We start from the raw sequence: 23,627 nt of genomic DNA, 5'->3' as shown, positions 1-23,627 counted from the left end.
GCAGTCACGTCACCTGAGCAGCACCCTGGTGCACCAATGTGGGAAATTCCTCGTGCAAGCAACAGAGCGAGCAGCTCCTGCAGGTGCAAAAGGTGCGTGCCGATGCTCATGGAGGAGCAACCGTAGCGCAACAACTGAGCACTGCCCTGCCCTGCCCTGCCCGGCCCGGCTCGGCTCGGCTCGGCTCAGCTCAGCTCAGCTCATCACTTCCCAGCCCGGCCGGGAGCGCCCTGCGCCTTTAAAACTGGGCCGAGTCTTGCTCTCAGCCTAGCCAATGGCCGCCGGGGGTGACATCATCCTACAGCAATGACGCAGGTTCTATTTTTAAGAGACCAATGGGTTGGCCGGGAAGGCGTCACGTGGCCCTGAGAGGTTACTTAATGTCAGCCTAATGAACGGTGCATCAAAGTGAGGCAGGGGAGGCTGCTAGCCGGGGAGGGGGGGGCTTTGCGGGACCAGGGGCTGGCGCTGCCCGGGCCGGGATTCCATGCACGGAGCTGGGCGCTGCTGCTGCTGCTGCTGCATCCAAGCCCCTGGCCTCGGCCCCGAGCCGTCAGCGGCTGCCTGGCCTCGCGCGGGCCGAGCCGGTGCATGAGGCTGCAGGCGCCCCCGGTGGGGCAGCCTCCGCGCAGAGGAGACGAGCCGCGCGCCGCGCCTTAGCTTCCCCGACGCGCTGTGGGGAGGGGGCCTCGGGTTGTTTTGCAAGCCCCGGCAGCACCGGGCTCTGGGGAGGGCGGCGGGGAAGGGAGGAGGCCTCGCTCTCTGCATTGCAAGGGCGGGCTTCGCCAAGGGGGCTGCTAGTTATTTCGTTTGCCTGGCTGTGCGAGCTCCCCACCGCGGCAGAGTATTGGGGCGGGGGCCGTGGTCAGATGAGCCCAGCCTCGCTCCAGAGCCCGGACCCTGCCACCTGAGGAAGGCAGCAAGGAGGGGAGCGCCCGCCCCGCCGGATTTCTCCTTTTCAGAGATTTGCTTTTAGTGCGACTGGCCGTGGGTTGGGGGTGCAACTTGGTGCAGAATGACCCATCCATTGCATCGGTGGCTATCAACCCCCACCTGCCTACTCCACGTCTACCGCAGGTGACCCCGTTGGAGGCGATTATATGGCTGGTGACCCTCCTTCTCCCAGGACACAAATTTCTTCCTTCATTTCCGACCCTCGGATCCTGTCCACGTGAGGGGGAGATAGGAATCGCCTTCCAATATTTTATAGGCGGGTTACATTTTCGGACGGGTGTGTGACATCCTAGAGCTGTTGAATTTTTGGCTTGACTATTGTGGCGTGCATCTCTCTCCAAAGAGACAGAAGTTGCCTAGGCAGAGAGGATTGAGCTACTTACAGAATCCTTAAGCCATAAGCTTTGCCAGTGAGTGGAAGAGAGCGTGTGTGTTATTTATTTGGTGCATGGGTCTGATTTTTTTTAAAGGGTAAAGTCTTCCATGTGGTTTGCAAAAAGAAACTGAGTAGTTGTGGGCACAGTGTTGTAAAAGCTGTTTAAGTTCCTTTTCCCTATAGCTGCAGCGGGTTGGGGAACTGAAGTCTGTGTCATTTAACAACTTCCTCATTTGTAAAGTTTTTGCTGCTTGGGTGGGGGTGGTAGGTCAGATTGGTGTGTGCAATTTACTACATTGCTGCTAAATTCAGGGGTTGGTGTTGCATCCTTGCTTTAGCAAGGGGGTGGAGAAAGCTGAAAGCAAATGAACTTAGGGAAGTGTTTTTAGCTGGAAGAAATGGTTTACAAATATCTTTTAAAATCCAGTCTTAAATCAGAGAGAGCACAGTCAGGTTGAAGTTGAATGCACTAATATTTAGGGGTTTGCAAAAAAAGGGATAGGAGTTTTGCTGCTAGAATTGCCCCCTAAAAATTATCCTATAGTCACCAAAGTTTAGAGGGAGCCAGTTTCAAATCCTTGTTAGCTTCTGATTCATCAGGGTCACTCCTGAGGGGAGATGTGTCTGAACTGGATAGCCTGATTCATTCCCCCTTGGGAGACAGGTGGGGAAGAGAGACTTGGGATTCAGAGTGAAAACTCTTTGCTTTCCAAATAGACTAGAAACTTTTCTTAACCCAGGCGTGAGAAGCTACCTGGACTTCAGCCGAATTTATCCTCTGCATCAGGCTGCCCTTTGGATATATAGGCAATTCTCTTACCACTGTTGTAGCTGAGTAGGGGACAGGTATGTGTGCACGTGCATGGGGAGAATGCCTTCTGCAATGATTCAAGCCAAAGTGGGTGTCTCATTGGGTCTGAAGCTTTGAATGTACCTGTGGACTTAAAGTAAGGCCCCAGGCCTGGAATCCTCTTGGGAATTGGAAACTGGACGATCACCCCAGCTGGGGCGTGAAGAGAAGCTGTGTTGGATACGTGTTGCCCTCTTGCCATGGGGCACATGCTGAGGATGCAAATGGCCTATATTCCTGCCATGTTGGACACCTCTTCGGAGTGCTAACAGGCACTGTTTTACCCAGCATCCTCTTGGCTTAACTGGAGTAGCCTGGTCTATTGGAGGAGAAGCCAAGTAGCTCTGATAGCTGTCCCACCTGTGAACATGGAGACCAAGCTGCCCCCTGCTGGCACCCCTACCAGCCCCTCGTCCCCAGGGCTGTCACCTGTCCCCCCGCCTGATAAAGTGGACGGTTTCTCCAGGCGCTCCCTGCGCCGCTCTCGTCAGCGTCGCTCTCACAGTTCATCCCAGTTCCGCTATCAGAGCAACCAACAGGAGCTGACCCCCCTGCCTTTGCTAAAAGGTGAGTGTTGCACAGCTGTGGGGGCTGGGAATGAGACTCCTGGGTTCTGTCCCAGTTCTGGGAGGGGAGTGGGGTCTAGTTGTTGGAGCGGAGGATGGAAAGTCAGGACTCCTGGGTTCTCTTCAGCTCTGGACAAGTACTTCCCCCATACCTCAGTTTCCCCATCTTTAAGGGGATGGGGATTCCTACCCTATCTGAATGGTGACATGCCAATACTTGCATGGGGTTTTGCCCAAATCAGAGGTCAGGATACATTGTGTGAGACCCTCATTTCCTGTCTGACCTGCTTAGCCCCATCTCCCCACCCCCTTTCTCAGCCCTGCCCTCCACAACCAGACCGACCTTTGAGTGTCTTATTGTTACCCTGCTTTTCGTCTCTTGGTGACTCAGGACAGCATCTCAACTCCAGCAGGGGTCACCTGCTCTGGGGCTAACTGTTTGTGGACTTTGTTATTGTAAGGTCTCCTGGGAGTACTGGTGCTGTCTGTGCTGGGTTTATGGTACAGTCTTTTGGGAGCATCAAGACTGGCTTTGTTTTTGTAGGGTTGCCCATGAGTGCTGGGCTTTGTTGTTATACAGACCCTTGGGAATTCTGGGGCTGCTCTTTGCTGCTGTTGCTAGGGTCCTTTAGTGGAGCGAAGCTGGATTGTTGGAGGGTCATGTGAGAGATCTGGGCTTGGTTTGTTGTAGGATTGTGTGGGAGTTGAGCTTCTTATGGTAGGGTTACTTGGTAATGTAGGACCTGCCTGTGACAGTTTTCCCTCCACTTGCCCAGGCTGGTCCAAGAGCTCATGGTGCTGTGCTGTGTTCCCTGCCCCCTCCCGCAAAGAGGGAAGTGGATGGAACCCCTTAGTCACCGCCCTCGCTTGCCTTGGCCCATCTGGGCCCAGTGACTCAGCCACAGCGCACCACACCACAAGCCCTGGGGAAATGAGGGCTGGCTTGGAACCAGCCCCGGCTGCTCAGGGTATGGGGAATGGAATGTGGCCACGGGTTCCCATCCAGGTGGAGTCACTGGGACGTAACCAACATTTCATGGCCCCCAGCATGAGATGAATTTGCTCCAAGCAGTATGTGTGGCTGAATCCTACAGCGAGGCCTTGGGACCCTGAGCTGGGCTGGCCCTCTCTGTCTCCAGGCTACAATGGCAGAGGGGTGATGCTGATACCCTGCTAAGGCCTCCCTAAAAGCACAGGCAGCTCCCTGTGCCCTTAGTTGAAAGCTTCCCCTTTCTTCCTTCTTTAGGAGTCTCCAGCCCCTGGCCTGTAGAGGGTCGGGACTTGGGAGGAGCCCTGGAATGGGAGCTGGGGATGGAGGGATGATCTTTTGGGGCTTCTCATCATTATTCAAACCCCTAATTTAGGGCAGGCCCCCATGGGCAGGGAGGTATCCCTGTAGGGGTAACTTTCTCCCTCGTCACCCAGTGCTTCATCAAGTGTACGAACTGCCATGCTGCATCAGGCCTGTAGGCCCATCTAGCCTGGCCTAGTATCTAGTCTTCATTCCCTCCCTGAGCTGGGGATAGAACCCAGGAGTCCTGAATCTAGGGTTGTGAATGGTTAACCAGTTCGCTGGTAAACATCACCCGTACCAGGTATGGTTAACCAGGAGGGGCTGGAGCAGCCCCCATCCACAGCGGGCCTAGCCCACTCAGAGCAGTGTGCTGCAGGCAGGGGGGCTCTAGCCAGGTTGGAGGGGGCTCTGGCTAGGCTGGAGCAGCCCCCATGCCCTTTTAAGCAGTTAATTGATTAAACTTTTTAATGTTTAACCAGTTAACTGATTACATGGAATTTTACATCCCTTCCTGAAGACCAGCCTCCCTCCCCCGCATCCCCCCAAACCACTAGACCATGCTCCCCTCCCAGAGCTGGGAGCAGAAACCTGATTCCCAGTCTACCACCCCACCCCACCCTACTAGGACCCTTCCCCCTGTATAATGCTGGATATTTGCTTGGTTTCTCTAAGTGCCTTTTGGAGCCAGCAGCCAAATTGATGCTGAGTGTCTCCCTGGGAACCTTGCCAGATACCCACTGGCTCTCAGTGGCTGGGAGGTGGGGTTGTGTGTGGGAGCTCAGGCTGTAATAGAAAGCAGGGTGGGGGGATGGGATCAGGCACAAGTCAGCATGAAGAACATTTTGTATCGTGTCAGACGCCAGTCTGGTACAACTGCCCTGGCCTTGTGTACCTGGGTTTGACTTGCCATGGTGCTCACGGGGCCCTTCTGAAGGCACCTGGGGCCAGTGGGGGGATCCCCCGCACTCTGGCAAAGAACAAGAGTCCGTCCTACATGGCTGAGGGCTCTGCTGAAGATTGGCTTAGCAAGCTCCACATCTGCTAAGAAGCCTCTGGCTAGGGTAGCTGGGATACTGGAAGTCTGGAGGGAGGGGCCCCAGCAAAGCTCTGTGCACGTATGAGCTGAGCTCTGCAATAGCAAAAAGCCCATTAAGCTCTAGTGGTTAAAAACGCAGGGTGGGATTTAGCTTCCCACATGTCTGCCACCAGATCCTGTCCTCACCCCCATGCTGCCATCGCAGCTCTGTCAGCTTCTCTCTGCTCAGCGATGCCTGGAGGCTGGTGCTGCTAGCTGAATGGGGCAGTCTCTAGGGGATTAGGCGAGAGGGAGAGGGACTGAATGGCTTTCCCCTTTAGGGGGGGCCTTGTCTGCAGTCCTGTCCCAGAGTGTAGAGAATGACTGCCTTAAAGCTGGGGAATGGGACATGGGACCTTCCCCTCCAGGGGCCACCAGCTCTCCTGCAGATTGCAATAGCAGCCTGTCAGCTGGGTAGCGTCTGCCTGGAGTGAGTTTGTCAAGTCTCAGTCTAGTTCTAAGCTGCCCCTGTCTGTCCATCTGCTTTTCAGTGCCTGAGGCCTTAATGGTGAATTCAGCCTCCCTTCCCTGAGAGGCCCCCCAGCTTCAGTGTTCAGCATCGCCCAGTGTCTGACGTAAATATCTTGCCTGTGTGTTAGGGATGTGACTAGTTGAGTAGTCGGCTACCTGATAAGCCTAGGCTTATTGGGTAGTTGAGTCACTACTCAACAAGATGCTTCCCCCGCGCCTCCCCGACTGTGTATCAGGTGCTGGGGGGAGCCAGCTTAAAAGCCGGTTCCCCCCAGCACTGTTTCTGTGGGGGGAGGAGAGGGAGGCAGAAGCGCAGCGAGGGACCTGGTGCAATCAGGGACTGAGCAGTCCTAGCTCATGCCAGGTTGCAGACTGCTGCACCTCTGCCTTTTAAATGAAGTGAAAGCCTGGCAGCTGTACTATATTTAAAAGGCAGAGCCACAGTGAACTGACTAATCGAGTAGTTGGACATTCCACTGACTACTCGATTAACTTACTAACTGCTATAGAACATCCCGACTGTCTATCCCTGCCCCCCAAGGTCAGCTCTGCACCTAGTATCTTCCAGGGGTGGGGGCAGAGCTTAAGAGGAAGGCGGCACTGGGGGGTAGAATTTGGAGGTTGGGGGTAATAGGGGAGATGTGCTGCATCTGTGTCCAGCCTGGAGGTGTAGGTGAATTTCTATAGGCCTGTCTTATTGGCTCCCTTGTTCCTCTCCATGCCCAGTATGGAACATGAGGCCCCAGAGCTGACAGGTGGGAAGGGAGGTGAGTGCTGGGGATTAGAGGGGCGGGGTGCTGCCCGGCTTGTGTTTTGGGAAACGGGCTTTTGCTGGGCTAGACGGTGGGGAGCCAGGTTCTCTCTTGGCTTCAGGGGACCTTGTCTTAGCTGTGTCGCTGGCTGGGGCTGCCTCCTGAGCTGTCTCCATCAGGAGGCAGGAAATTGCCTGCCTTGGGAGATAGCCCTGGGAGGAATATGGGCATGGCTCCTCCTCCTCCCCCACATCTGGCCTTACTCTCCCTCCCTTCCCCCGCTTCCCAGGACTCCAGATGCTGCTTGTCTCAGATCTCTGCTGCCGTGGAGACAGTCCTGTGGGGCTTGCTACCTGCGGGCCTCCCTGAGGAGAGCATGGGAGTGGGCTTGCAGAGCCAGTCCTGACCCACTGGCACCCCAGCTCAGGGCTGCTGTGTCTCACTCCCAACCCCAGCCCCCTCCCCCATTGTCAAACCCCATGATGGCCTTTCCTGCTGGCCGGTGCCTATATTCACTCCCAGATCCATGGACGCAAAAAAAGTCAGCCTTTCTCTGTCCCACCTGCCTAACCAGGACCTCTCCCCCTCACCCCTGGGTCTCCTCACTGTTATCCAAGCCTTGTGTGCTCTAGCCATGTTTCCACGGCTGGGTTGCTGGAATATTGAGGGTGTAGCTGGCAGAGGCTGTGGCAGCCCCAGCCTGGTGGGTTGGCATAGGGATGTGGGCTGCTTGTTTTTGCCAGTTGAAGCTGGCGCCAGTGCCATGTGCCCCAGGGAGTTGTGGGGACGGAGTAGTGAGCATATTGAGTTCAGAGTGAAATTTAGGCATGGGGCTTGAGAGGCTCTGATGTGCAGAGGGCAAGGGGTGTGGATTCTGAAAGCATCCCTTCAGAGTTTGCTGGGGCTCTGCTAGTTTCCCCATCCCATGTCTGCCCCACTGTTTTTAGGGGACCCTATGCTGAGCCAGTGGCTGTGGGGTGTAATCTTTGTGTTGAGGGAGTGTACTGAAGGGGAGTTTCCTTGCTGGCCCCAAATGGAGATCCATGGGGTGCTATAAGAAAACCAGAGAAAGCCCTGGCAGTGTTATTGTGGAGCCCCTGTCTCTCTTGGTTCTCCCTGCTGCACACCAGGTCTGAGTGTCTGTAGGGAGGTTGGGCAGGTTGAGTGTGGTCTAGTGGCTAGAGCTTTAGGACTCCGGGGTTCTATTTCTGGCTCTGCCACTGACGATAAGCAAGTATCTTCCCCTCTGTCTGTTTCCCCCTCCCAACCTGAATCTCTTTGTCTGAGGCAGGGAGTGTCTCTTGAAAGTGTCTGCTCAGTGCAATCATGACATGACTCCTGATGTTGAAGAGGTTGGTGCTCTGTGCAGTACTCCCATCATACCCATAATTATTCTGGTTCTTGCTCCAGTGAGTTATCTGATTCCCCAATGTGGATGCCACACAGAATGCTGGACTGGCTCTTGAGAAGCCTGGGTTGTGTTCCTGGCTTTGCCACTGGCCTTCTGGATTACCTTGGGCAAGTCCCTTCCCTGTTGTGCCTCAGTTTCCCCATCTGTAAAATGGCAGGGAGAAATGAGGCTGAAGTCCTTTGTACAGTGCTTTGAGATCTGTGGGTGAAAACTGCTAGGTAAGAGCGGGGGATTATTACCCTCCCTCTCTTATGGGGAATTGGAACTGATTTGCTTCTCAAGGAATTTGAGCATCCAACAAGGAATCCCTGGTTTCATCTGTGGGTTCCTACAGGTATTAGGGATGTGAACATGTAACCAGTTAACCAGAAGCTGGTGGCAGCCCCAGGGACTGGGAGCCAGCAGCCAGCCCCAGTACGGGAGCTGGGAGCCCCCCATGGGCTGATTAACTAGGATTTTACATCCCTAACAGATATAAATCCCAGCTTATGTAGATATATGCGTGCTAGCTCTGCTTGAGCAAGAGCCTAAAAATAGCTGTGTCAGTAGTGGCTTGGGACAGCCGGCCAAGTCCGTGCTCGGAGTCAGGGGTATTGTAGTCACTTGGCTAGTTCAAGCTTCCACTGTGGTTACACTGCTAACTTTGCTAGCACCAGCAGAGCTAGCGCATGTCTGTCTACCTGAATTGCGGCACAGCCTCTCAGCTGCTGTGTGGATCTGCCCTGTGTTCTCAGCTCCTCTACGAGTCACTAAAGATGCCTAGAAATGGGTTCTGTGTCCTATACTGAGGTGACGTACAGGCAGTCCCCGAGTTACGCGGATCCGACTTATGTCGGATCCGCAGTTACGAACGGGGCCCTTCCTCTCTCTGGTCTCCAGCAGACCAGGGAGAAGAAGCAAAGCGGCGGAACACGCGGGCAGCGGACAGGGATGTCCGCTGCCCACGCGCTCCGCGGCTTGGCTCTGCTTTGCTCTGCTTTGCCCCCCCCATCCCCCTGGTCTGCAACCCAGCAGCACCCCAGCTGCTCTGCCCCAGGCGTCCCCAAGTCAGCCGCTGCTGAAACTGACCAGTGGCTGACTACAGGAAGCCCCTGCCCCGGGCTTCCTGGAATCAGCCGCTGATCAGTTTCAGCAGCAGCTGACTTGGGGATGCCTGGGGTTCTTAAGTTGAATCTGTATGTAAGTCAGAATTGGCGTCCAGATTCAGCCGCTGTTGAAACTGATCAGTTTCAGCAGCGGCTGAATCTGGAGGCCAGTTCCGACTTACATACAGATTCAACTTAAGAACAAACCTACAGTCCCTATCTTGTACGTAACCCAGGGACTGCCTGTATTCCCAGTTAGTATGGGTGTAGTTCTGTTTTTATTGTCTCTAATCTCCCTGAGAATTTCAGTCACCGTCACCCTCCTGGTCAGGTGGTCAGTAGTAGATTTGTACTGCTATACCTGTGTCACTCAAGTATGGAATTTCTATTCCTAGAGATTCTGTGGTACAGTTGATTAATTTAAAACTTGTACTTTGTTTCTATCACACATAGTGCCACTCTTCCACCAGTAGTGTTCTCTATAAGCTGTGTGCTCATGTGCCCACTCAGGAGAGATTAAAGGCCACCCAGCAGATGAGTAGAGAGCCCACAGCTGGGTTTTTTATATCTACTGGTGGTGTAAGTCCACACATGCCTTGGTGCAGAATAAATTTATTCTGCACATGGATGGAAAAGGATAGTGGGAGCATTGTCCCACCAGCACAACCTACTGTTATTCCTGTGTTTCCTGGTTACACCATGTCCCATTGGTTATCAGTTCCTCAGGTTTCTGTGATATGGATACATCAATATCCTCATTCAGCCCAAGGCACTCACCTTCAGCCCTTCTGGCCTTAGAATCTGTGACTCTAAATCCCTGTGTGGAACTTTTTCGTTGGCATTAATCAGGGCTTGGTTTGTTCATTGTTTGCATTGGTAGCACCTAGGAACCCTAATCATGGACCATGCCCCCGTTGCATTGGGTGCTGGGCAGAAAAGACTATCCCTGGTGTATTGTTACATGGGAAGGAATCAGTTTGATGCAAATGGACCTTTCATGCCAGAGGGATTTGCTCATGGGGAGACATCCTTGGGGAGAGTTTCTAAGAGCAGGGAGACAGCAGTGATTCTCTGCTACCTCCCAGCAGGGTGAATTGGCTTGGGGTTTACCTTCTCTTTGGCTGTTTTCCTGGGCTTGGGGCTAAGCCTCCTCCCCGTTCACCTAGGACTGAACCACTTCCTGCTGAGAGCTGACATTTGCTCAGTGCTGACTCCCCTTTCCACCCCCTCCTCCACTGGAATTGTATCACTTTGTGCTGGTGGCAAGTTCCATGGTGCCCCCACCCAGCCATGTGGGATTGTAGCATTTTATTTGGGGAGGGATGGGGTGTTGGAGCGAAGCGATCCAGTCCATGTGGGATTGTACCCCTTTTCGCTAGAGGTGAATGCTTGGTTCTAAACCCCCAACCCACAGTGGATTGTCTGATGATTGATGTTGGAGCCAGGTCTACCTGGGCTTTGTACTGCTTTGTTGGGGACGGTGTAGTACACTGTCGGGACCAAGTCTCCCTCAGCTCCCAGGGAGTTGTACAAACTTGGTGGCGGGTGGTCCAGCGTCAAGGCTGTACAAGTCCATATGGGACTGTACCATTTTGTCATGGGCGGGGGGGGTTCAGTGTCAGGGATAAGGCTTCAATCTGTATGTGGAATTGTACCACTTTGCGGCGGGGTGTCCTTGGTGCTAATAACCCCCTTCCCCCAGACGTGGCAGTGGCGGAGCTGCACGAGCTGCTGTGCAAGAAGCTCCAGCAATGCTGCGTGCTCTTCGACTTCCTGGACTGCGTGGCTGACCTCAAGGGCAAGGAGATCAAGCGGGCGGCTCTCAACGAGCTGGTGGAGTGCGTGGCCACCAACCGTGGCATCCTCATTGAGCCCGTCTACCCTGAGATCATCAAGATGGTGAGGGAGCAGGGCAGGATGCCTGGTTCTCTCCTAGTGCCAGGAGGGGAATGGGTGCTGATGGGGGCTAGAGTTGGGGGCTAGGAGCCAGGACCCATGGGAACGGGACCCAGATCTGAGGGGTCTAGTGGGTTTGAGGGCAGGGGGGGGAGAGTCAGGAGCCAGGACTCCTGAGTTCCATGCCTTTTCCCATTGCCACTGACAGGGTCCTTGAGCATTCTGGGTGGGAGCCAGGCATGAAGGTAACTTACATTTCTTACACGTGCTGTTGTATTGCCCCCCGAGGGGGGCTTAGGGCATGGCATTGGGGGATGTGATATGACAGTACCTATAAGAAAATGTGTAGGGTGGAGTGTGGAGGGGCTGAGAGCAGGAGTTTGGGGGTATGTGTGGGTATGAGGGGGCTCAGGACGGGTGGGAATGTGTGGGGTGCAGGAGTCGGATTGAGGGGTATGAGGAGAAGCTCAGGGCTAGGGGTGGTGCAGGAATCAAGGTTGGGAGTGTGAGGGGCACAGGGCATATGGTTAGGGGGAGGTTCAAGAACTGGGGTGTGGCGAGAGCAAGCCCCCCCCTTTCCTAATGATACTGCTTGTTGCTTGCTCTTTCCCTTCTGTCATTCTCAGGGAGTGATAGGACAGCCCGCAGGGTGGGTCACTCACTAACCCCTCTGCCCCCTCCCACTTCAGCCAGGAGGGAGAGGGCTGTCAGGATACTGTGCTGTCCTCTCCCTCCCTGACAGCGATGGAAGGGAGCAGCAAGTAACAAACAGCATGGGTAGGAGGTGGAGGATTCAGCCTCTTTGCCCTCCCTAAATGGTGCTGGGGGTGGATCTTGGTGTTGGGGCAGTTCCAGACCAGTGTGGAGCACACCCCGGTTGGTCCCTTTTGCTTGTCTGATGCTTAGCACAGCAGCCTGCAGGTGAGAGCCTGGCTGAGAGCACGCTGCACCTCCTCCTGCAGCCAAGTGCCCCAGCAGGGTCTTACTGGAGCGGTGCACTGGAGTGCACCACCTTACTTTCACTTTCGGGTGGGATTGTCAGTGGTGAATGGGGGGTGGAACAGGCTGGATTGGGGTGTGAGGACTTGGCAGGGGCGGTGCGGTTCGCTGGGCCCAACTGACTCCTCTCCCCTTCTAATCTTGCCAGATCTCTGTCAACATCTTCCGGACGCTCCCGCCCACCGAAAACCCTGAGTTTGACCCTGAAGAGGACGAGCCCAACCTGGAGCCCTCATGGCCCCATCTACAGGTGCGACACCCGCATGGAGCCTGTGGCAGCACTCACATTCATTTGGGAGTAGGGCAGGGGTAGGGGCATACAGAACTCCTGCCATTCTTAAGGGGGCGTGTACTCAGTGCTTTTTTTGTGATGGTATGGTCTACTGTCACCTTTTTTTGGGAGCACTTGCACTGTGGCTGACAGAAGCCTGCTGGGGACACACAGCAATTAAAGGGGCTGTGACCGCATTTTGGCCCTGCTTTTGTTGTTTGTTTGGGGGTTTTTGATGGTTTTTGTTCAACAAAACCATTGGAACTCTAGTACCAGCACCTTTTTTACCAAAAAGCACTGCATGTACTTATGGGCAGTGGAGCAGGCCTGTGCCGCAGAGTTGGGTGGCAGAGTGCTAGGATGAAAATAGTCTGTGGTGGGGGCTACCAAGCATTCGGTGTCATTTCAATTCCCTTTCTCAGCTGGTTTACGAATTCTTCCTCCGCTTCCTGGAAAGCCCTGACTTCCAGCCCTCTGTGGCCAAGCGCTATGTTGACCAGAAATTCGTGCTGCTGGTACGTGTACCTGGGAAAGCACCAGGGTTGGGGTTACTGAGCGCTGTGGGGGGAGTGGACGATCATGCGGGGTTGCTGGGGTCTGAAGAGACAACGGGTGAGCCAGGGAGCTGGAAGCCTGGCTCTGGCTGGGATGCAATAATTTTGCTGGCTCTCAGCCTGACTGAGCTCCAAGCCTCCATGATGGGGCATATTGGCTGGCGGCAGACACCCCCAGAGCCGGACAGGCCCATTGTGAGCATTGTCTCCTGGAGGTGGGTGCAGGGGGAGGGGGCTTCACCCACTGCAGCCCATTGTGGGCTGGGGACGCAGGCGAGAGCCCCAGAGCACAGGTGGGTGGATGTGGAGCATCTAGAGAAGCCTCAGCAGGCGTTGGACTGACCTAATCAGTGCACCTGTTGTCAGAAGCGATACGAGGGGGAAGAGAGGTCGGCTGGGGGGTGGGAAGCGCTAACTCCCCCAGGGAATGTTCAGATGGTGCTGGGATGAAGATTGGTGGGGAGCCGGCTGCAAGGTCATCTCTGTGACTCTCTCCCCTACCCCCAGCTGCTGGAGCTGTTTGACAGCGAGGACCCACGGGAGCGCGAGTATCTCAAGACCATTCTGCACCGGGTCTACGGCAAGTTCCTGGGGCTGCGTGCCTACATCCGCAAGCAATGCAACAACATCTTCCTGCGGTGAGCCCCCAGGCAGCATGGAGCTTGCAGTGGGGCAGATGGGCTGCCCTGGCATTCCAGGAAGTCTCTCCTGGGGAGGTGGACATGGGATGTGATTCTCTGGGCATCATGGCTCTCCTGGAAGTGTATCCCCAAAGCACAACCCTCCCCATATCCTCTTGGTTTTCAGGTGCTTGAGTTGCATCCCCTGGTCTGTGAGGGGGGTGGGGCCCTGAAGTCCACCATTTACCCAGGTCTCCATGCCCCATCACGAGGTGATGTTCCCTGAAGGGTCCCTGCCCCATATTCCCAGTGTGTGGGGTGGGGAGCTCACCCCCTAAGTTTGACCATGGGGTGGGGGTGCTGTACAGGGCTGCCATGAGCTCAGCCCATGCTATAGCTTGGGCTGCCCAACAGGAAGCTGTGAAAGGCTTCCTGGGAGTGTGCTCCAGTTGGTCTGGGCTGAAGCCGTGGGGGAAACTAGCCTGCCCATAGCAACCTCCCCTTGACCCTCCTTCTCCACTCCCTCCACAATTCACAGCCCCACTTTCCTTCCACCATGCTGCTGGGCAGGGCTGGCTATTCCCTTGTGGGGGAATCCAGAGGGTGAGCTGGGGGATTAGCAAATAGGCATTGGAGGCATTTTCATCTCTTATGCCCGGCCCATCTCCTCCAGGTTTATCTACGAGACAGAGCATTTCAATGGCGTAGCCGAGCTGCTGGAGATTCTTGGCAGGTAATGGTTGCACACGGGCACAGGCAGGCAGGGCTACGGGTAGCACACCCACTCTTACAGGTCTGTGATCCATTCTCTGGGAGCCAATAGTGTGTGCCCCATAAGGATGCAACCTTCCCCTGGGGACATCCTCCCTCCCCATTTCCATGAGTAGCCATTAGAGCACTGTGTCCCTCCAGAAGCAGCTGGGATCCCTGTCCCCGTCCTACCACAGTTTATCCCACTCTCAGATGGAGCCAGCACAGCCCCAGAGCCTCCATCCTGGCTCAGCTGCTGGATCTTGATCTCCGTTTCCCCCCCCATCAACTGTGTGTTTGTCCCATCCCCCCCCTTTTACATGCAGCATCATCAATGGCTTCGCCCTTCCGCTCAAGACGGAGCACAAGCACTTCCTGGTGCGGGTGCTGATCCCGCTGCACTCGGTCAAATCCCTCTCCATCTTCCACGCCCAGGTAAGTCCCATGGCCCTGAACTCTTGACCTTCCCCTCCAGGTCAGACAAGGGGTCACCTCCAGGGGCATGAGCTGCAGGAGCCAGCTCCTGAAATGATGTAGGAAATAAGTGATGCCCAGGTGCCAGGGGGCAGAGACTTGGGATATGGGGCCTCTCCCCAGGAGGTTCTGGCTCTCCTCTGGCCCCAGAGCAGAGGGCCTAGCTGGCTAGGAGGGCAGGGAATCTGATCTCCCCATCGCTTCTAGCTTGGCAGCCTGGGCAGGGCCTAGGTTTCCTCTCCCTGCCCAGAATCAGGGTTGGGCACAATGCTGGTGAGTGGGAGATGGAAGAGTGGCTGCTGTGGCAATGCCCTAGCTTAGCACCACTGTGTGAGCCACCTGTGTCATTCTGCCCAGGTCAGCGCTGCCTTGGGCCCCTCTGCGATCTGACTTGCCCTGCCCTTCCCGCTCCAGTCCTAGGCTTTGGCAGTCGCCTCGCTGCTTTCCCCTTATGGCTGTCATAGGCCACAGCAGCACTGTTGGCCAAAGCTGGGACCATGTCAATCATGGGTAAGGCCCTACCAAATTCACAGTACGTTTAGGTCAAGTCCATGGTCATAGGTTTTTGAAAACCATCAATTTCATGATTTCATCTACTAAAATTAGAAATCGTATGGTGTAAGTGTAGGGATCCTGACCCCCAAAAAGTTGGGGGGGTCACAAGGTGGGGGAAGGGTTGTGGTACGGTCGCCCTTACTTCTGCACTGCTGCTGGTGAGGTGCTGCTTTCCGAGCTGGGCTCCCAGCCGACAGCCACCACTCTGGTTGCCCAGCTCGGAAGGGTGGCAGTACTGTGACCCTTCTCCCCCAAAATAGCCTTTTTACCCCCCTGTAACTCTCTTTTGGATTAGGACCGCCAATTTGAGAGAGGCTGGTTTTCCCTATGAAATCTGTATAGTAAAGTGTAAAAACACACCGGTCCGGATTTCAGAGACTGTGATTTTTTTCATGGCCATAAATTTTGTAGGGCCCTAGTCATGGACCCTGCAGATGTGGATTTGTCGTCTTGGGGGAGGGGGAAATCTGGGGGTTTGGGAGATTTCTGGGTCTAGTGCTGCACATGGGGTGGATATGGGGAGTGGACCCCAAGGGTTCTGGGGAGGTATTTAGGTGGTGGTGAAAGCCCTATCTCAGATGCTTTCACTGCTTGCTGATGGGGATCTGACCTCAATAAGCAAGGGAGGAATCTATGGCATGGGGGTCCAATGCAGGGGATCCCTGTCTCTGATGCTGTCCCACCTTCCCTTGCAGCTGGCATACTGTGTGGTGCAATTCCTGGAGAAAGATGCCACCTTGACGGAGCATGTAAGTGCAGCCTGTGACAGAGCAGTGAGATCCAGGGCCCAGCAGCTCTCACTTCTAACCCTCTTGTGTCCCCCTTCCCTCAGGTGATCCGGGGACTGCTGAAATACTGGCCGAAGACCTGCACTCAGAAAGAGGTGGGGCTGGAGCGGCGGGAAGGGGAGTGTGAGAGGCTGGATAGCATAGCGGGGGCACTGGATGGGGGTCTGGATGAGTCCTGGGGATTTTGGGGGCAGGTGCAGGGTGGATCATTGTTGCGGGGAACACTTGATGGGTGGGGGAGACTTGGTTTGTGGGGACCAGGGTGTGTTGGGATGTGGGGGGTGCTTCTCCTACCCTTGTACTTCACAAGGGGAGCTTTGCTTTTCCCACCTGACAGGTGATGTTCCTGGGGGAGATTGAGGAGATCCTGGATGTGATTGAGCCCTCGCAGTTTGTCAAGGTGCAGGAGCCACTCTTCAAACAAATTGCTCGCTGCATTTCCAGCCCCCACTTCCAGGTGTGTGCAGGGTCGGGGGCTGGGCAGGGCCTAGGCCTCTTAGGAGTCTGGGGTCCAGGCTTTCCCCATCCGGGCTCTAGGGGCACCAAGGGATTGCTGCCCCCAATTAGGAGCTGGGGAGAGGATCCAGACTCAGCCAAGCTGGGCTGGTCCTGAATCCTTGGTCCACTGTCCCTGTTTGGGAGTTGAAGGGGCAAGGGCTGCTCCTCCAGCCACGGTTGTTGGTGCTGAAGGGTCCTTTCTTCAGTCAAAGCTCCTGCTGGTGGGGATCAGACTCCCATAGGGTTCCCTTCTGGGAGAGCATGGGGGAAGCCCCTGGCTCTGATACTGTTCTTGTTCCCTGACTGGAGGGGAGCATGAGAAGGTGGCGGGGGGGGGGCAGGAGGAGGAGGAGGATTGTTGGCTCTGACTCAGTAACACTCAGGATGTAAAATCCCCTTTGAATGTTAAGAGGTTAACCTATATGTTTAATTGGTTAACCAACCTGCCCTGCCATGGGCAGGGGACTGCTGGAGCAGCCCCCACCCATGGCATGGTGGGCCTGGAGCTGTACACCACAATGGGCCTGGCTGGGCTGGAGCAGCCCCTCACCTGCAGTGCCCCACAGGTGGGAGGCATGGTTGGGCTGCACCTAGTTAAACAATTACCTTTTTACATCTCTAACTAATCCCCCCCATCACAGGTTGGTGAGATAGGAGAGGGCAGTGGGAGTGGGTATTAGGGGGTGGCCCAAGCTCTTACCTAAGCCCCAGTTTGCAGTGCGAGGTTGGGGGACAGACCTTGACTGTCTCCCCTCATGCGCAGGTGGCAGAGGGAGTGGGGAGGTGAATGGGGTAGAGGGGCAGCCCCCAGCACTGACCCGGTCTCCCCTATCTCCAGGTGGCAGAGCGGGCTCTGTACTTCTGGAACAACGAATATATACTGAGTCTGATTGAGGACAATTGCCATACGGTGCTGCCTGCCATCTTTGGCACCCTCTACCGGGTCTCCAAGGAGCACTGGAATCAGTGAGTGTGTGGGGGACATGTCTGCCTGCCTGCCCCCTTCAGCGGCTGCGGGGCTCCTGGCACTGGGAATCCTTCTCCTTTTGGAGTGTCTCCTAGAGTCTGTTTCCTGATGGCCTCAACCCCCCCCCCCCAGCTTGTGTAAAGGGCACAGGTAGGGCCATCCCTACTGGCACACATGAGACCATGAAATTTGAGGCATCATATTGCCCCAGATTTCATGGTGCCCTAGGCAGTTGGATGTGGCCAGCTCCATCCCTCTGCCACCTCCCTTCCCCCCAGGCTATGCTCAGCCCCTGCTCACCTGGCAGTGGTGAGGTGCAGGCTGGAGAACGCAGGGGGTAGCTGGCTGGCTGGAGAGAAGTGGCAGTTGCCCCTTTTCCTCAGCCAGCTGCGTGGGTGCCTGCTGCTCCTTGGGCCCACGCTTGCACCACTTGCTGCCTTCAGGTGAGCCTCCCTCCTTGCGCTGCTCCAGAGTTTCTGGTGCTGGGCTACATAGGGCACCAGCATGTGTAGGGATGGCCCTACATACAGTGTGGTGGGGTGGGAAGGGGAGGGTCTCGAGTGCATTGAGGTACGAGGGTGTGGAGCCTGGATAGGGGGCTGCAGAGTGGGTGTCTTGGCAAGCCCCATGATGCTTTGCAGGGCTGTGGTGTGACCATTGTGACCAATATCAGGACGTGTTGAGGGCAGAGGTGAGGGTTCCCTGGGCAGGGAATCAACATAGGGCTGGCAGCTGAAGCCAGTCACCTCTCCTCCCTCCCCATGCCCACAGGACAATTGTCTCCCTGGTCTACAACGTGCTCAAGACCTTCATGGAGATGAACGGGAAGCTCTTTGATGAGCTCACGGCCTCCTACAAGGTGGAGAAACAGCAGTGAGTTGGGTGCCAGGTGTTGGGGAATGTGGGGCATCCAGATGTTGGAGTTGGGGGCCAATCTCCTCCCCCCACATCCTTAGGCCAGCCCCCTCTATGCAGCAGCCCTGGGGGATTCTGGGAGAGGTGGGCATTCTGCCCAGTCATGTGACCCATTACCTCACACTCCATGGCTATACCTGTGCCTTAGCCCTTGCACAGGGTTGGGCAGGGAGCTGACCTGTGACAAGCCCCTAGCCAGTTTGGAGCAGGCTCCCACTTGTGGTGTGTGGAAGTGGGAGGCCAGAGGATGCTGCCAAGCTGCAGTGTTTGTCCCAGCACAATGGGTGGGTGCTCACTTTGCCCTGGGTTTCCCTGGGGCATGCCCCATTTCCCACAATGCACTGGGGTGCCTGAGGCCATCTTGGTCTGGGTTTCCCAGTGACTCCAAGAGCCCCTGTGAGGGTGCTTGACCCCAGTGCTGCCGTGGATTATCGGCAAGAGGGCCACGTTGGGTGCCACCTTTCCCCTCACTCTGCCATCTTTGTCTCTGCAGGGAGCTGAAGAAGGAAAAGGAGCGTCAGGAGCTCTGGAAGCAGTTGGATGAGCTGCAGCTGAAGAAGCTGCAGGGTCTGGAGGAGGCACAAATGAACCGGCTCAATCTCCAGCACAGCCTGGGCTTGCAGAGTGGCAACAAGAGTTAGAGGTGCCCAGCCAGCCGCCAGCCCCTCCCCTGCCCAGCCTGTGCCAAACCAGAGCTGGCCCCTTCATGCTGCAGGAGCCCATGGCCTCCCAGCCATTGCCATCCCCATCCCCATCCCACCAGGGACATGGATCCAAAATGGGACTGGAGGGAGGCACCCCTGCCTCAGCAATTGCACCCCACTTGGGCTGGCACGTCTGCTAGTCACCTCTCCATGGTGTACACTTAACACATCACCCCACATGACTTCCATGGGTTCTAGCTGGCACAGGGGCATGTTATTGTGGGTAGCCCCAGTGCCTCCACTCCTTGGGGATGCAGGGCCCAGTATCAGCCCCTTGCTGATGGGGCAGGGCCAGGCTATGTCTTGGGGTAGGAGCTGAGTAAGGATGCAATAGATGTGGGGGATGTGCAGGACCTCTGGTGAAGGGGTCCCCATGGCTGCTGGGGTGAATTGCTGGTGATTCCTCCCTTAGCGGTTACCTGTCTCAGCTGTTCTGGTCCAGAGAGCCACCTCTGACTGGCATATGGGCTATAACAAGGGAGCTAGATGGGGGAGCCAGTTTAGCCATGCCCAGTGCAAGCTGAACATCCCAGCCCCCCTGCCATAGTGCAGTGGCTTGTGCCTGGCTCTGCTGTTGCGGATGGATGCCCCTCTCCCGTGTATTTTAAAGCAATAGACCCTCCCATTCCAACCTAGGGTTCCTAATGCAAGAGGGAAGGGAGCAGAGCCCTTTACTAGAGGCTAGGAGTTCAGTTCCTGTCCCCTGCCCCTCTGCAGGATGGGTGTGGGGCTAGCAGAAATGGGCAGGGTCCACTGGTGACCCTGGATGTGGTGAGACTGAGCTGCTGTTATGGGAAGAACTCTGAAAGATGTCAGCTGAGTCGTGCATTGATCCTTCTCCACCTGTCTCCTTGGCTCATTGCTGCAGCCCCTGGGGCAGATCCATCCCTCAGCCCTGGAGTCTGCTGCCCAAAACCTGGCAATTTGCTTAGTGGGACACTTTCTGAGTTCCCCCTATTGTGCACCCCACTTCACTCCCCTACAGAAACAGCTTGGGGGAGATCTCCCTGTCCCATATTAATACAAGCCACAATCCTGACCCCATTCATCAGCACACCCCATTATTCTTGCCATGCCACCCCATCTGAGTTCCCTGCACATACAGCATGGGGGAGATTCCCCCCCATATAGCTGTGCACAATCTTGACTCCCCTGCACAAACATATTTTGGGGAAATTCCCCTGTCACATACCCCCCCCATGCCTCAGTAGAATCCAGGCTTCTATAGGATTCTGCATTCTCCCCATCACTGCCCCAAGAGGGAAATTTTTCCCCTGATATAAATGCCCAGATGGCAGGCATGTTGGAGGGGGCGCTGTAGTGCCCCCAGATGGAGGACCAGCTGCCACGGATGTGAGGACAGAGGGAGTTAATGGGGAGGCTGGATGGGAAGCCTGTTGTCAGCTTCTATCTGACACTTTTTGGGGGGGGGGGAGGGGGGACAATGCTAAAGGAGTGGGAGGAAAGCGGCTGGGGAACTGGACCTGGGGTCCATGAGGGTGTGGGTACCCCTCCCTGGAGATGGGAAGGAAGAGAGCAGGTTTGTAGGCTCAGTCTCTCCTGACTCCCTCCCCCCCTTGTCTTGGTTCAGCTCTTGGGAGCATATTCCTTATTGCCATGACCCCTCACCCTAGCAGCTGTCAGCTGCTGCCATCACTTCAAAAGTTGCTTCCTTTTCAATTCTTGTTGGAAATGTTTGTGGCAGTCTTTTCAAAACACACCCCTTCTTCAAATGGTGCAGTGTGCAACATGCCCCCAGATCGTACAGTCAGTATACCATCTAAACAAGGAAGGTGTATGGTCCATTCTGCTTTCCCCCCCCATGGGGAGTAATCAAGTCAGTCCAGCCAGCCCCTTTCCCAGCTGAGAGTCTGAATAGACTGTACCATCTAGGGAAATAAAGGGGGGAGGCTGAGAAGATGACTGTTGGAAGTGGTCTTGGAGTGGATTATACCATCTGGCCTCCATTGTTGCCTGTCTGGGTCTAAAGAGGGAGGGTCTGCATATGGAAGGTAGAGAAGGGTGCTGAATAATCTGTACAATTTGGAGGGGCTAAATAGGCTGTGCCATCTCAGGAGATGGGGGGAGAGGAGAGAGGTTTAGGACTGTTCCATTCTGGGAGATGGGGGAACAATATGGAATAGCATTGCTGAGTTGGGGAAGTTAAATGCAAGTCTTCCAACTCTTAACAACTGGTGAGGGGGATTAGACTATATGAGAGGGAGGTTGGACTTGGCCATTCCAGCTATGGGTGCATAGTTTCTACTGTATGAAAGGAAGTGTGCTAAATGGAATCTTCCATTGCTGGGGACAGGAGCAGTTGACTGCTCTGTGGCATATTGAATAATAGACTATACCATTTGGGTGGGTGGGTGTCACCTGAAAGTCCTGAATAGACTGCCATTTGAAGGGGGTGTTGAATAGACTTACCATCTTTGAGTATGGGGGTTGAGAAATGCTCAATTTCTAATCCTGTTGAGCCCATGCTTTTCCATCTTCAATGTCTTAATTTTCTTCCCATCTTCAAGTGCCGGCGCTGGCCAAAAGGCATCCCGGGTATCACATCATGCCCTTGATAGTAGGCATGACTTAAAATATTTAACAGTTCCCTGGTGGGAGGGGTTATTTTTTAATTACTATTTTATTGGTGGGAGTAGTGGGATATTTTTAATTTAAACCTTAATTTATTTGTAGCCACTCACGCCATGCAGTGACTGTAGTAACTGGGTGCACAATTGTCTTAGATACAGCAGCAACGTAGTTACCATGAGAGGAATTGGGTTGGGAATGGACACCAGGGGTTATTTTTGAGGGAGGAGGAATTCAGGGGGAAGGGCTGAGTTTAAAAAAAAACAAGAGGTTAAATTACTATATTTAAGATGATTTAAAGTTGCCCTCCTTCCTCTCTCCCTCCCTCCCCTTATTTTTGTTTGCTGGATAAGTCTGAATTCAATAAAGAGATACTTTCATGTCCCTGGGCGTGCTGATTCCGTTCACTAAGTGTTGGGCCGTGAAGGTGGGAGAAGGGGCATATAGGTTGGGGGTGAGCGAGGGTCCCTGGGTTCTTTTCACTGTTACTGGTTTGTTCTGAGACCATGGTCAGATTGCAGAACACTGGATTGGTCCCTTGCTCTGTAAAATGCACTCCCCAGAGGGGGTGGCTAAGTTTAATTGCTGGATGGCAATAGATGAGAGCAAAGTATTAATTCCTCATTGGGTAAAGAGAATCAAGAGTTGAAAAGCAGGGTGGGAAGAGAACTAAGCTTTCCCTGCTAGATGCCAGTTTTCTCCTCTCCTCTCCCCCGGTCCCTCTCCCCGTCCCCTCCAGCTGACAGTAGAACTCTGGACTCCTGGTTCCCAATCCTCCCCTTCACTTTCAGAATTGGTGACTGGGCTGAGAGTGGGGGGGTGGGGAATCTTATTTTAGAAGGATATGAAGTTTGATGGGTAGAGGTTGCTTGTGGTCCCTTCTGCTTGGTAGGAGGCAGATCCCTGGAGTTTAGAGCTTGCTCTAAATTCTTCTGCAAGGGATGGAAGCAGGAAGACCATATACATTGTGCCCTGGGGCTGGCCTGTTACCCCTGCCAACAGACAGCAAAGAGGGATTCCAGCATCCCCGAGGTAGGCACCCAGCAATGAATGGGTGCCAACTCTGGGTCAGCAAGACTAGAACCCAGCGCTGTTTGCTCCTTAGAGCCTAGGAAGGGCTGGCCTTGTGGGGAGACCTTGGAGCCCTGGCTTCCACCCCTAGTTCTGTGTGGTGTTTCCCTCATAGCATTTCTAGGGGCAAATGACCCTTCCCAACATGACTGGTATTAGACACTGTAGGGGAATGCCAGGATCTAAAGCTTGTGCCGATAGCAATCTCCATTTCCCGATCTGGCTGCAGTACTGCTATTCCGTCTCCCTAGGCCAGGACTGGGCAAGATGCAGCCCCTGGGTTGCATCCGGTCTGCGTAACATGTTGATCCAGCATGTGGGCTGCATCTGACTGATTTCTATTTATATCCTGCTGCAGAGGCTCAGGTAGTGGAATATTTAAATAATGGCTCCTGGTCACATCATGACCGTGGAAGGGACCAGAGCTGTGAGCCTTTCAAATAGTCACAGCAACCACTGCCTGCAATAGCAGTGGGGCCAGGAGCTGTGAGCCCTTTGCTCTGTTTTTACTTCAAAGCCTCTAGCCTCAGGCAGCTCTGGGGGGAGGCTAGTTCCCAGCCCTACCCCAAGCCCTGACCCTTCTGGGGGTGGAACCAACCCATGATCATTAAGTGGCCTCCCCCTGCAAAAATGATTACCCACCCCTGCCCTAGGCTGTGCTTTAGTTACACGCCAGGGTGCAGTTCTGATTCTCCCCAGAAGAGGGCAGCAGCAGTCACCCCACTTGAAAGTCTTGTAGAGCAGCAGTTCCCAAATAGGGTCATGCAGGGCTACCCTTAGGCAAATGCAGCTCTGTAAGGGAGAGTGACCAGACAGCAAGCATGAAAATTGGGGCAGGGAGTGTGAGAGTAAAAGGGGCTTATATAAGACAAAGCTGTAAATAGCAGGATGGTCCCTATAAAATTGGGGCACCAGCAGGTCAGAGTGGGTTGGTGCCTGTACAGCCAGTGTGTGCTGCGGTTTCCTTTGGCAGGAGCCATATTCGCAGACCCAAATCTGCTGGTGTGGTGAGGGAGAGGGGCCTAGGGTCTCTGCAGGGAACTGTGACTCTATGCCCCCATGAGATGAGCTGGGTGGTTTTGTATCCTTTGCTGCCTCATCTCTCCCCACCTGGGCTGCAGCATTGGGAGCTCCGTGTGTGT

At 54.9% G+C, this 23,627-nt stretch overlaps 1 protein-coding gene across 1 annotated transcript; it reads left to right on the top strand.

Annotated features, from left to right (window-relative positions):
* The first annotated feature begins 376 nt into the window (after positions 1-376).
* Positions 377-21,798, top strand: PPP2R5B (protein phosphatase 2 regulatory subunit B'beta). Its single transcript, XM_006136558.4, has 13 exons — positions 377-2,747; positions 10,537-10,733; positions 11,878-11,979; positions 12,423-12,515; positions 13,062-13,192; positions 13,848-13,907; positions 14,251-14,359; positions 15,649-15,702; positions 15,786-15,836; positions 16,079-16,198; positions 17,078-17,205; positions 17,978-18,079; positions 18,615-21,798. The coding sequence occupies exons 1-13, from the start codon at positions 2,549-2,551 to the stop codon at positions 18,760-18,762; spliced, it is 1,494 nt and encodes a 497-aa protein (XP_006136620.1). The 5' UTR covers positions 377-2,548; the 3' UTR covers positions 18,763-21,798.
* The last annotated feature ends 1,829 nt before the right edge of the window (positions 21,799-23,627 follow it).

This window comes from Pelodiscus sinensis, chromosome 11, assembly GCF_049634645.1.
Source record: "Pelodiscus sinensis isolate JC-2024 chromosome 11, ASM4963464v1, whole genome shotgun sequence".
NCBI classification, from domain to species: domain Eukaryota; kingdom Metazoa; phylum Chordata; order Testudines; family Trionychidae; genus Pelodiscus; species Pelodiscus sinensis.
This window is presented reverse-complemented; position numbering and strand designations above follow the sequence as displayed.